At 48.6% G+C, this 14,183-nt stretch overlaps 1 protein-coding gene across 5 annotated transcripts in view; it reads right to left on the bottom strand.

Annotated features, from left to right (window-relative positions):
* Positions 1-14,183, bottom strand: part of AFG2A (AFG2 AAA ATPase homolog A) — a 191,930-nt gene that overhangs the window by 30,273 nt on the left and 147,474 nt on the right. For 4 of the 5 annotated variants that reach the window (XM_045202464.3, XM_024569009.3, XM_053911556.1 and 1 more), the window contains exon 15: positions 7,505-7,669. In XM_045202464.3, coding sequence (XP_045058399.2) covers positions 7,505-7,669 — 165 coding nt within the window. Of the gene's footprint in view, positions 1-4,990; positions 5,801-7,504; positions 7,670-14,183 lie in introns of those variants that run through there. The other variant, XM_053911557.2, reaches the window with a different exon arrangement.

Below are 14,183 nucleotides of genomic sequence, written 5' to 3'. Positions count from 1 at the left end.
CTCCTAATGCCTCCAGAATCATAGATATTGAACTTGACTAGGTGTTCCGTTGAAAAGCAAAAAAAACCCAAAGGTCTCATATAAAAAAAAAAAAAAAATCCCTGGGCTTGGGAATCTCTGAACAGGTAAAACTTTCTTTTCCATTGAGTTGACAATTGTTAAAGCCTGCTAAGGAGAACTTTGATTAAAATCTGAATTCCGCCCTGGCTGGTGTGGCTCAGTGGATTGAGCGCCAGCATGTGAACCAAAGGGTTGCTGGTTTGATTCCCAGTCAGAGCACATGCCTGGGTTGCAGTCCAGGTCCCCAGTAGGGGGCGCACGAGAGGCAACCACACACTGATGTTTCTCCTCCTCTCTCCCTCCCTTCCCCTCTCTCTAAAAAAACAAATAAAATCTAAAAACAGACAAACACACCCAAAAACCTGAATTCCATGCACTGTCGGAGTTCTCCCAGGTCCCCAGTCCTCTGGTACCATGATTAAGATCTCTGGGCCCCACTCACAAGCATTATGGACACTGGCTGAGACCCCAAGACCCCAGGTTTCTTAGAAGCATCGCAGGGAAAGCATCACCATGTATGTGTCTGGAGGCCGGGCCCTAAGGGACAATTCATTAGGCCAAGGACACACACAACCACACAGATGTTTAGCCCTGGGAAGGACCGCAGAGACGCTGCCCACTCCTCATCACAGCTGAGAGCGCAGCCCTAGAGGTAACCGGGTTGGCCAAACGGGCACGGTCGTGAGTGGTCGCAGTGGGCCTGCGGGCCGGGCCCAGGCTCTCGCCGAGCTCGTTCCCTCAGTCAGCAGACTGTACACCAGTGGGGAAGAGGGGGCACGGGCGAGGGCTGGCTGAAAGGTGTAGTCCAAGTATCTGCTTCAGTGCATTCTGACTTTTGCTCTGAAGGGCTTTACCGTAATTCATGGACAGCAGGGCAGCCACATTTTAGCCCCCGAACAGAGGCGAAGAGAGAAGGCCTTCACCGCAGGAGCGTATATTCAAAGTTACCAGTGCTAGTATGGCGCAGAGAACGTACCCCGCCGGCCATCCACAGCCTGGCCACTCAGGGCAGGTGCTACCCTCACGCCGGCTGAGGTGCTACTGTTGCACAAAGACATATTTAATATTCCTAATTTGTGCCATTCACAAAGCGTGTTTGTCCAAGGGCTCAGGAAACAAATCTTAAAGTCAAAGAAACTACTTTCTCTACTTAAGATTAAAATCTAAATTTGTTTATTCAAAGAACATATACCAACCTCATATGAAGTGTTGAGCTAGGCACCGAGGGATATTGAACAGTGGCCAAGCCCCAGATGAGACAGCCTCCTAGAGGGGTAGGGTGTGTGCATACAGGGGTGCCCAGCGGAGGGGTGCATGAGGACTTCCTGAAGTAAGGACTTTCCCAGAAGCTCGTGCTCTGCTCTGCTGGACGAGCCTTTTGTCCCGGCAGAGAGCTGTCACCAAGGGGCACGAAGAAGGACCTTCCCATAATTCACACAAAGACGCTCGGGAGGCCAGCCAGTGGGGGCCTTGGTCAGAAGTCTGACGACAACATTGCTTGTTAAAATCTTCAATGGTTCTCCATTGCTCAAAGGACAAAGTGCAGATCACATGATACCCAGCGTCCTTCGCATCTGTCTGACCCACTTTTCCTACTTTATCACCAACTACGTGTACATGCAGACTCTGTCCCATTAATATCCCAACCTTTAACTGAGTCTGGAACGCACCGTGCTCTCTCATGCACTCTGCTTTTCCATCTGCCGGGAGCCCCGCTCCACCTGGGGAGCCCCATCTACGCAGTGACACTCAGCGAGTGTGAGGTGCCCCCTTCTTGTCTCCCACAGTGCTGGGCACCTCATGAGATGATGCCGCATGGCCACGTGATACAGAGCTTCAGTTGTTTATACATCTGCCCCTCTAATCTGCGCTGTTACTCACGACACCTGGGAACTCCAGTGAGTGAATAAAGAGAAACAGTTCCTACTTTTCAGTAGCTTACACTATTTTGGGGAAAGATGACAAGAGGTCACTAAAAGCAGCTGTGAGACAAGCACCTATGAGAACGGTGAGATGTGTCACACCTGCTGAGTCCACACGAGCAGGCCAGCCTGCACCAGAGACTCAGAGACGCCGAGGGGAAGAGGTCACAGGGAGTAAAGGTCTGGCTTCTGGTCCCCGGTCTGCCAGGGATGGTCTGCCAGGGATGGGCTGCGCGGGTCCTCCGACAATAAAGTGGTTTTGCTTGGCTCTAGATCTCTTCCACAGCGCTAAGGGGCTCAGAGATAATCTATACAAAACGACGTTTAAAACTAGAAAATGCCGCTGTAGGGAATGTTAAGACTGACATTAAAAAAAATCCCCACCTGAGGATATTGCTTATTGATTTACAGAGAGAGGAAGGAGGAGGGAGGGGGGGAGACAGACAGACAGACATCAATCAGTTGCCTCCCGTATGTACCCCACTGGGGATTGAACTCACAACCTAGGTATGTGCCCTGACAGCCAATCAAACCCGCAACCATTTTTGGGGGGTAGGGAATGATGCTCCAACCAACTGAACCGGCCAGCCAGGACAAGGCTGACATTTTTTGTTAGTAAAATGACTTGGAACCAACTCATAAATCTATCATTCACCCAACATTAACCTCCACTGACTGAGTGTGGGATGGCGGTCGCTGTGCTAGACTCCCGAAGTACAAAACCTAGTTTCTCTGTAGGAGACCTAACGGTTTTTGGGGGAGACGAGGTGGCTGCTCATGTTAAAATTACTACAAACAAAAATCAGCTAAGAGCTAAACAAGCGAAATATATATCAGAGTAAAGGAGTTCAAAGGAGAAGCTCTTTCTGGGTGGGGTGGGGGTGGTGATGGTTTAATGACAAAGCAGCGATTTCAGTGGGTTATACTAACAAAGACTATCTTGAAACTCTGGGATATAGAATTTTAGGGTAAAAGAACAAGAAAGAGGGAGGAGACCACAAGATCTCAAATCAGAACAGCGGAGCAGCTAGCTGCAGCAGTGTTTGCGTAGGACGCTGACCAGGCACGAGGAGGAGCAGGCGAACTCCAGGAGGATAAGTCCTGTGTGCTCCCACTCACCCGGAGACCGGACGCTGTCCAGACGCCCTCTGACAGCGCCACACACAGGCCACAGGGTGTGTGGCCCCGCTCCAGGATCTTTACGGCCCCGTACGGTTCGACGGGTCGCATACGGAGTCAAACTACGCCAGATTCTAACACACTGATCCAGATTTAAATCGTCAGGAGACTCAGGCTGGAGAGCACAGGGAGCCGGAGTGGCTATAACTGCTCCCTCTGTTTTCACCAAGTGGGAGAAAAGAGCGGATGTCAGAAGAAATGTTAATAAGCAAGAGAGAAAGCACAGGTTCTCCTTTTATTAGCCATAACAGCCCCAGCCCAGGGAACAGAGCCCTTCCCGAGTTAGGGAGGCACACTGGAAGGTGACTATCAATGTCAATCTGGCACGATGACCTTGAGCTACAGGAAGGTTCAGACCACAAAACAGAATTTAGGGCAAGACACATCATTTTAGTGAAATGGGGATAAATACTCGTATACTAACTTTACATGATGGGAAAGCTTTATAAAACTTAGTGTGAAATGCATTCAACTAACAAATTGCTTTAAAAAGACTTTCTAGAATAGATTCATAAGCAGATTTTTTTTTTAATTTTGAAGAAAAGGGTAAGAGGCAAACTCAATTATCACTTAACTTTCAGGAGAATTATCTGGCTGCCCAGGCAATGCAAACCACATTACCCACACCCCCTACCCCTGGGCAGCAAGCGGGACACTGCACGGAGACCGGACCGGGCGACGACGAGGACAGAGTGCCCACAGAGCACTCCTGCGTCGGGCTTTGTTCCCCGGCGCTCTGACATTTATCTTATTTCAACCTCAAAACACTTCAGTCACACAGATACTTTACAAATGAGGAAAATGAGGTTTCAAAGAAGTCAGCAACTTGCCTGAAACTACCCTGAAAGGAGCTACAATTCTATTAGAAGTTAATTCAATTGCAACATTAAAATGCTTTCTTCCCCACTTTACTGCCGCTCTCGGAAGAGGCCCCCTGAAACTGTGCCATGTGAAAGAGCTGCCGCGACTGCCTGCGCTACTTATGAGGTGTGCAGTTGGTTCCGGGCTTGGATACATCCTCGTCTCACTTAAGGACAGGAGCACTAAAAGGAGGGTCCCCTGCAATGCAAATAAACCTGCAGCTCCCACGTCAGCAAATCCTACCCAGAGAGGAAGCCCCGCCTCTCCCTGGCCACCCCAGCCCGGAGCACAGGGCACACGGGCAAGGAATCCAGCAACGGCTTTCATGTGCATTCATCTGTGATTGCTGGTTTCCCGACGGTGGGTAAGATAAAAGTCTTCCTACAGTAACTAGGATAATGTGATAAAAGACAAATGAAAAAATGGAGTGGAATCTGCTACAAATAACTTAAACAAAAATCAAAGCAAAAGCAAACAATAGCTACAACTGAAAAAGACTTATTATTTCCTCCTGAGCTGAATTCCCATCTGCTTTTAAATGGCAACATGTTTTTCCATGAACTGGGAGCTACAGCCAAGATGCCAGAGACAATGGGGTCCTGGCCACAGCGGGGTGGCGGGTGCAGGCACGGCTGGAAGATGCTGCCTGCCAGCCCCCAGGGATGCTCCCCAGTGGCCGCATCCCTCCCCCAGCTGGCAGCAAACTCCCCCCTGGGGCTCTCCTGAGGATTACAGAAATGCTCCAGTTCTCTGGACCCATGCCCTCCCCAGGGAGAGACCTCGGAGTAACTCAGAAGGGTGTAAGGAGCTACTCCAAATACTGGGTCTGTGGAAGCTTTTAAAGAACAAGGCTGACTGGGCAAAATAAAGCACAAGGTGGAAAGAAATCCTTTTTTAAAGTACCTGCCCAGCCCCACCATTCAAAGTACCACCAGTATCATCTCCAGTCCAATCATCCTCTACACTGAAATTAATATTAAAAATAAAAAACACTGATATAGTTAAAATAAACATTTTGTTTGTAAAAAAGAGACTGTCAGCAACTCCCTCCTCTCTGGCTTACCTGGCCAAGTTCCTGTTCATACAGCTAGTGGGGTACAATTACATAAAATTGCCTTTATGTAATTTTGATTAATCTACTCTCCTGTGAAGACAATTAACTGATCTGGGGTTTCATTTCTGTACCAAAAGCCGCCAGAGAGACACCCCAACTCTGAGAAGGAGGCTGTGCCTGCGGCAAGGTGCTCTGCTGCGGAGGCAGAGGGCTCCTCTTCCGACACGCGAGAACGGAGGTCTGTCTCACCTAAACGTAGCTTTGAAATCTTTTATTCTTTTTCCAGTTTAGTAAGTGTTTGTTAAATGTGTACCATGTAGTGGGTTCTCTGCTGAAGGATGCGGACTTAGCCTGGGGAGGAAGTAAATTAGTTACTTCAGTGGTACAGCCATGAGTCTGTAGGAGTCAGGTGACTGAGGTCCTGGCTTTGAATTTGTTCCACCATTAAAACAAAAATCAAAACTAACTTTAGCTCTCAACGTCACAGCGCCATTTCCATTTTGATGGAGACGGGAGAAGGTGAGATCTTATATTTTATCTGTAGCTAAATTTTGTCTGCCTTACATTTCCTATTTATTAATTTTAAGACTTAAAAATAAATGATAATAGTTCTCAAATGATAGGGCACCCTCCCACCAAAAAATTCCCCCAAATGGGATACAAACCCGTCTTGTCCAAGTCGAAAACCCCGGCACTAGTAAGATAGAGCTCTGGAACAAAGTTTCTGTGAAGTTGTAATAATGTACTGATTATATGAGGGCCGCAGTGGGATACCCTTCCCCTACCCAAGCACTACGGGACACAAAAAACGTAAACTGAGGATGAACAGAATTTTCTGCTGCTTTTCCCGTGACTATTTTTAGAAGATCTGATATAAACATCACTCGGAAACAACGTGCCCGTATTTTGGACTAAACACGGCATGCACCACGTGAGAACCAGCAAGCTGGTACAGTGATCGCTGGCACCGCCCGCGTTTTCTCCGCTCAGCCAGACAGAGCCCCACTGGCTTTGATTTTTGTTTTGCTCTTCCCTGTTCCTGCCATAAATTACTTCCGAGTGAGAAAGGCACATTTACACTTTGCTAACTATAACTACTCCTCCACCTCACTCAGGCCGAGTGAAAGATTTATGGTGTCTTCTCCTGGCCGTTTCCTGGAATCTGACAGACCGCGCCCATGCTGCCAGGCCCCGGTCTCACGTCCAAGAGCGAAGCCCCGAAACGCGGCAGCAGCCAGTCAGCAGCGGCTGCACGTTCACTTCAACGTAAGGGACGGTCATGCCAAGGAGACGCTCATTAGAATGACAGACAGGACTTAAAAGCGCACTTCATCTGCTTCTCAAGCTACTCTCTACGTGGCTTTCCCTCTGCCCACTGCAACAGAAAACCCTAAGGGGGGACATCAAATACACCCAGTTCATACCTGCGGCAGAACAATGAGTATATTTGGACTCTAACTGGCAGTTGCTTTGAGCTAAGACGGTGTGACAGACGAAGTCCAATTCCACGCGTAAACTGACCTTCGAACCCTCTGGGTACCACTCATAATCGGTGCTGTGTTCATCTCTGGGTTTACAGAGACAGACAGAAACAGCAGCAAGCAAAACAGAAATGCACAGTCCCAGGCTGCTAGATAACTCAGAACAAAAAGAATCTACGATATTTTGCTTTAAAAATATCAACTTCCCAGTACAAACCTGTATCAGTGGTATTCAGAGGTATTTTTGTGTTGAATTTGTCCTTTTCATAAGAAACGCTTGTAGAAAGATGCACAATTATTTTAATGGAATTGTATTTTGTCAATAAAAATAACGCAAGTAAACAGTTGCTAAGGACAAAAGAAAATGTTTATCTGCCCTATTTAAAACTTCCGGATTTTCAGAGTTCCTGCTGCCATTATTGAGTATATTCTCAGTTAAGGGCAGCTGTCTTTCCACTTACAGTTTTTATAAGAGAATTTTTTTTGTTGATCCACAAGTACACTGAGATAATTTTCCAAAAAGATAAAAAGTACACTCTCCGGCAAGTCTTTGGAACCACACAGTGCTCTCACATACCCTAAGGTCACGTTCGCAATCTCGGTGAGAAAATGGTCCAGGTGGCTACATGCTGTTTCCATCTGGTGGGTCAAGGGGCTGAAGTTCAGAGAAGGGCATATGGTCGGAAGCTGCTGCGTCAGGAAGCTCCCAAGGGGACCCCTGCTTCCAGCCCAGCGTCCTCGCCACTCGATCACGCTGCCTTTCCGAGACTACGTTTTGAGCCCTGGCGGGAGCCAGCGCAAAAGCACTGAGAGGCAACGGAGGTCAGGTAAAATGCTCACGCGGGGCCTTTCCTGTCTTAAGACTGATTGACACACAATTACCTGAAATGGCTGGCACCCCAAGCCACCGCTTTCCTCCCATCACCATCTTTTCAGAACTCTCTTACCTCTGCTCCCGAGTATGTGTCTGTTTGGAGGATGAGTTCGTTCAGATCGACATCCTGACTGATCGGCATCGAGTGAAACTGCAGGTTAAAGATTTCCCTCCTTGTGGGTGCATCTGGTAAAGGCACGTAGATGATTCTATCGATTCTTCCCGGCCGCATCAGTGCCTGGAAAGGAGATGGGGCAATTCGGCTTAACCAGGCTCGGAACTGACAGACCACACGGACGGCGCCCCAGGAAAGGGATGTCCAGAATCTCATGAACAACCGCTATTCAAAGTTAGTAAATAAAACACCTACTAGAGATTCTACGCTCTATTTTAAGGATTCAAATCAATAAACAATGTTCAGGGCACTTTTGAAAATAGAAGAGCAACATTTCTGAGTGGCTCTTCGCTCCTCGGCCACTGTGAGGTCGGCAGAGATGACTACTGTCTTTGGGGAACGCAAACAGGACTTGCAGCCATCATATCGGGAGAGACTTTTTTCGTAACTTCCTGCAGTAACTCTTAAAATATGGGTGAAGCTGCTTCAGAGAGCCCTCAAAAAGCACAGCTCTTATAAAAGACTCTTTCTAGAACTGAACACAGTCATATAAACTTTCTTCGTGTTTTATTGAAGGCTAATGCTTAAATCATCTGAGAGCTAGTAAGTCCATCTCTTGAGGAATACCGAGCAGGCATTATGCACCGGACACTGTGCCTGGAAGTAGGAGACAGTGTAAGCAGATGCAGGTGAGGTCCACGGTGGTGACGGTTACACGTCTAGGAATACCCTACAACCACTGAAGTGTGTGTTTTTCACGGGTGGATATTATGGTATGAGAAGTGTGTCTCCACTAGGCTGTTAAAAGAGATCAGGGTCTGAAACCTGCATGTGTGGGCGTGTAGAGGGGACGACAGACAGCCTCTGTGGGGAGGCAACGGGCGCGGTCACCCACAGCAGTCAGCTGGAGTGCCTTCTACTGGTAACGACAGGCTCCTGGAGGGTTTTACGTAGGAGGGTAAAAAGGTAAGATTTACATTAAAAGATCACTCTTGTGGGACAATATCGAAAGGTCTAACATATGTGTAATCAGTGTCACAGAAGTAAAGGAAGAGAAGATGTGGCAGGAAAAAAACCTGAAAAGAGCCCAAATGCCTCCAAACTGGTAAACAAACATAAATTTACATAATTAAGCAGCTCAGTGACTCTCAAGTAAAACAAATACAAAGAAAACCGCACCTGAACACACAGTAGTGCAACTGCTGGAAACCAAGGGCAAAGACAGCCTAGAAGACGCCAGACTGGATGCAGGGAACCACGGTTGGAGTAACTAACGGCTCTCAATCAGAACAGCGGAGCAACATCTTAAATGGCATTTCTTGAAGATTTAAGAGACGCTCACTTATGAACAGTGAAAACCAGCACATCTCTACATGTTCCCTTTTTAGGGCGAAGTATCCAGAAAGATGTGATAGAAGTAAACCCCAAAACCAAGGAAGAACCTGGCACGCGCAACTCCTGATTAAAAAAACAAAAGGAAAAAGAAACAGACCCTGCAAACGTCTGGGGGCTGCGCAGGGAGCAGTTCAGGGGGCAGGGAAGGCAGCAGGAGAGGGAGAGGCGGTGGAGGGTTGCTCCGCAGCACCCTCTTTAAACGGGAGATTTAGAAATACGAGACCAACCTCGTCGTTTTGGAACAGTCATCCTCTCACGTAATCAGAGCGCGCTCACACCTACCACGCGCCAGGTGTCGGGGCCACAGATAAGTCTCAGCCCTGGGCGAGGGCTCCGTCAGGTCCTGGGGCGCACGCACAGGAGTGCAGTGACAGTGACGGCGGCGTCCAGAGGGCAGCAGACCTGCCGCGGCCAGGCGCCGTCCCTCGAGCCAGACACTCGTCCGCTCAGTACGCACTAGGGCTGTTAAGGGTGTTAAGGCACCTGGAGACTGAAATTCTTTGTCCAAACACACGGCTAAAAACTGGTGGAGCTAGAATTTAACCCAGCTGAATTTTAACCCGTTGGGCCGATTCATTTGCCCTCCCTTTTAACCTGCATGCCGAATTACCAGTTATATACCTGGAAGAGTCGCAGAAGATTACATAGGAGAGAAAACTTTTCAGCTGAGACTCGAACTAGAGGTGGAGCTTGCCTGACAGCTAAGGAGGTGACCTACCACTCTGAGCAGAGAGAAGGACGTGTGAGCAAGGAGGCAGGAGGAGGCCCGGTGAGTCTGGCCAGCTGGGTGCTCAAGGGCCTGGGAGCCACAGGGTGAGAAGCCGCTGTAGTTAAGGTCGGGGAGCTGCACCCAAACTAGACAGGCCTGAAGTGCCTTGCTTGAACTTGACTTTTCTCCTGAGGCACCCTTCATTACTGGTTAGAAGACAGGAAGCGAGAGCATTGTCCGTTAGAACGATCACTTCGGCAGTGACGCGCACAGAGGCAGGGAGAAGCAGAGTAACCCTGCTGCTATGACATTCCAGATGAGGTCGTGCTGGCCTGACCTGACTGAGTGCACATCTGCTGAATGCCTCATCTGAGCCACTGCTGAGTGTACAGTGTGGACTAAAACAATACATACCCGCCATTCTATGTGGCCTACAGTCCGGTGGGAAAGTCAGAGAGTGAAGATACACAAACACGTAACAAGGAAGATGGGGCAGAAATGAACATTTCAAAAGCAATGTAAGAGGTACCATGAGCACCACCTATTAATCAGGTGACTTTCGAAGGAGAGAGATGCCTAGAATAAGTTCAAAGTTTCTTTGAAATAAATCAGAGCTGTTGCGAAGGATCCACCTCTCTCCCCAGCTTCTGGAACTCCCTTCTCCACGAATCATGGCATGTTGATGGTTATTTACTGGAGTGGAAGGTAAAGGCTCAGCGCTGCCTCCAGAGGGAGGAAGGCCCTCTGCTCACTTCCACACCCCTTGCTGATCATTCTAACTCAATGGCGGCCATGGAACCTGACTTTTCAAAGTGTCTGCTTTAATACTTTGGTCTGAATCTTTTTTTTGAATTTCAGAATCTTTTAAAAAGAGAAGGCAGAGCTATAACCGTGGTATATGGTCGGATAAATAAGAATTCTTAATGTGAAATACCAGAAATGCTTTTGAATCAGAAGAACAGCAGTTAATGGTATTAGTTCAATTCACTGGTGCAGTTACTAAAACAGTAAGAACACAGTGTCAGGAACGGCCATGTAATATAGGTGGTGGGCGTGTCCTCGAGTGGGAGTCTGCAGTGGGGCCCAAGAACTGGGGCGGGAGTCTCGGCCCATGAGCAGGTCACCTGTTACTGTGTGGGGATGTTGTGTCTTCTGTGTATTTTGAGGGGAGTTCTTGTCAGATGCACACAGGCCTGTCTGATTAGAAAACCACCTTCACTTTCAAACACGAGGAAACTGACGCTGACAGGTGTAGAGACTTGCCAAGGTCTTGAACAAGTTCTCTTGAAAAGGCAGTTTCCCTGTGATTTTTTTTTAAAACAATGGAGCTTTAATGTAGAGGCTATTGAATCTATGACCCTGGGACTGAAGGGTTCGAAGTACTGGGCTGGCCAAAAACTGCGTTATGTTTTTCTACGTAAAATAAAAGACACATTTTTTGTTTTCACCAATAACTTTTTTGATCTGGATATTTGGAGCATGTCGGCTGTCTCCCGCTATTGGCTTCTAGTGGGGCGAGGCCAGGGTGCTGCTAAACATCTTCCAGTGCATGAGACAGCCCCACAGCAAAGGATTATTTGGCCAGAATGTCACTAGTACCAAGAAACTTCGCAAACCATTTCTGACACGTTCGATCAGTCACAGCACTTCCTCCATACACTGCACAAGTTTGTTTTTCTGTTTCAGTTGCATTTTTAGCTTTCTTGAAATGATAAAGCTAATATGCCAAAAATGTTGCGTATTTTCTTCCATCTTCAATATTTAAAATGGCCGCACAAAAATTCACCAATTTTGATAAGTTTTTTTAAAATGCACACTGATGTGACGGCTATCACAATACAACCTAAGAAAATTGTTTCGAATGAAGTTCAAGACAACTAAACACCACTAGAGCCACTGTTCGGAAAAGATACAGCAGACTTTTCGGCCAACCCAGTATCAGGGAGCCTGGGCCCGGTTTTTCACTGAGAGCTGCCTCGGGGGAGTTCGAACAGAACTTGCTGTGGTGCAGACGGCACTCTTCCACCCTAAGGCCTCAGGACGGCATTTCTGAGGACCCGCCAGGAGGGTGCTAACTCACTCAGGACCCTCAAGGAGGAAAGCCCCTTCTGAAGCTCACTCTCACTGACAAGAGCAGGGGGGCTGGTTCCCGGTGGGCTGTGGGCCCAGACGCCCCGCAGCTCCGCCCTGAGCGGTGTGGGACCTGGGGACGAGCTCGGATGCACGCTAAGTGACGCTCCGGTGCTGCAGACGCGTCCTTTGCTGTGCTGCTCTTCTGGCTGTTAGAAAGGAAGGTTTAAAATGGCTGAGAGAATTTTCCCAGAAGGGTGAAAAAGATAACCTCAACTTTATAAAGAAATCAACTAAGCTATTCACAGGTGTATCCCCAGCAACTACAACAAGATCTAACATATAGTAGATGTACAATAATTTTTTGATGAAACAATTATTTGCATTTATTTTATTGTCTATGTCCCACGTCAGGACAGGAATTTTTTCCCCACTTGTCCACCGACACTGAGTGGTTTCATGCTGTGCTGGCAGGCCAGTAAACTAAAAATGTACCGATTCAACACCGAGACCCCTGACTTCAGCCCACTGCCTGCTATGTATTGTGCAATCTCAGGCCTCATTTCCTCCCCCCCAGTGGGGCATGACAGTACTTACTCCGCAGGACTTGGAGGACCATTAAGTGCAAAGGAAGACAGATAACGCGGAGCTTCTCTCGGATGGGTTTGCATCTGCATCTACCACGTGTCACGACCTCATCTTGCACCTGCTGGAAAGGCTTCCCCGCCCCATGTCTAATGGTGCTGCAGACACGGAGATTCTCAGTCACTCCCGGAGCCCAGGGGAGATGCACGGCGAGCGTCTGCCGAGTATCTCCTTTGTGCCAGGTACGGGGTTTTAAACAGCGTTTCTCTGTGACAACAGCGGAGCGTGTGTTTGTACTGACACAGACCAACGCGCCAGTCTCTGGGCCAGCTGTCGAGCGTGGGGCTCGCTCAGTTCCGAACATCCCGTGGCGCTGCGCAAGGCAAGGCTTGCCGTCTGCGCGGCAGGTGTGAAGGACAGTGTGCCACAGCAACGGGCACGCGTGATGAGGAGCACAGAAGGGTGAAAACACAATTCGACACACACACGTACTCGCACCTACAAGTCTTCCCCTAGCATGGTACATCCTCTCTCCATTTCTACTCAAAGGGGCTTTTTAGGGGGCAGGGAACTGGGGAATATAGTCAATGACACGGTGGTAAGTTTGCACGGTGACAGATGACTATCAGAATTGGTGGGTGACCACATTTGTAAGGTATGAAAATGCCAAACCGCTACACCGTGCCCCCGAAACACGACCACACTGCACACCAAGTGCGTGGAAATAAAAAATAAATAAACAGCCGTCTCCCAAAGGCAAACAGCATTTCCCTGGGACCAACCCTAACTCTTCCTCGCATGAACAGTGAAGTACTTTTTCATAAACTACAGAAGAAAACTAAAAATATTGCAACTCATCCTTCAAATATCTCTAAAAATTTTGTTTTAAAAAGTCCTCTGTAAGGTAGAAGATGCCCGGGGGGAGGGGAGAGGCAAAAGCAGGTTTACAGTTGTGAGTAGATGAAACAACTTACTGTTGTATTATTATCTATTATTATTTATTTATTATTTATTTCTGTACGAACAACCGTGAACCTACTTTTGCCCTACCTTGTACGTTGGTTTTTATAATACTGAAATATAAGTAAACGCGTAGGTTCCTGACAGGGGTGGAGGGTGGGGGGACACCTTGTCCCTGCTTAGCTCTCCAGCCCCCGCGCCCACTGTCTGGCTCCTCCCTGCTCCGTATTTTCTACCAACACAGAACTCCCAGCGTTCCCTGAAAACAGCCGCCTTCCTGCCCCTGTGCCCCCGCCCCTCTCTCTGTCTGAACAGCTCAGCCCACCCCTGCGCCCCGCACTCCTGGCAGATTCTAGCTCTTCCTTCCAATCACGTCTGCGAGACACAAAGGGAGATTTCTCTTCTCTACGCCAGCTCTGCACACGGCTCCCACGGCTCCCACACACACACTGCAGAATCTGTGTGCGTGTCCAGGCGGCCCACTGGGCCACAAGGCAGTGGGGGGATGTCGAGTTCTCCAAACGAAGGAGAAACCCAGCTCATCACACTGGAGGGTGCTCCAGATGACCAGACCGGGGCAGAGAGAGGCCAGGGGCCTGCCCACGTCGCACGTGAGTGGCGGCGCCCGGACTGGACCGCGGCGGTCTCCCCAGGAGCCTGTCCTTCCATCCGTGCCAGAATGCACCTCTCTGGACCCTCCCAAAGTGAGACAAAGATGACGCTACCAACCCAAGCCACGGTCTGTGCCTTGCCAGTCACGAGGGCAAGAATCATTTTTATCTAGAGCAAAAATACTGTTTCTTACTTTGACTCGAAGAGAATCAGGGAATCAAAGGATAACAGCATCACAAAGATTTCTTCTATTTCTAAACTCCTGCACCTGCTGAGAGGTTCGATCACCGCGGTCGCACACAGGTA

This window comes from Desmodus rotundus, chromosome 9 (assembly GCF_022682495.2).
Source record: "Desmodus rotundus isolate HL8 chromosome 9, HLdesRot8A.1, whole genome shotgun sequence".
Classification (NCBI taxonomy): domain Eukaryota; kingdom Metazoa; phylum Chordata; class Mammalia; order Chiroptera; family Phyllostomidae; genus Desmodus; species Desmodus rotundus.
Note: the sequence above shows the minus strand (reverse complement) of the source record. Positions and strands in the feature narration are given on the sequence as shown.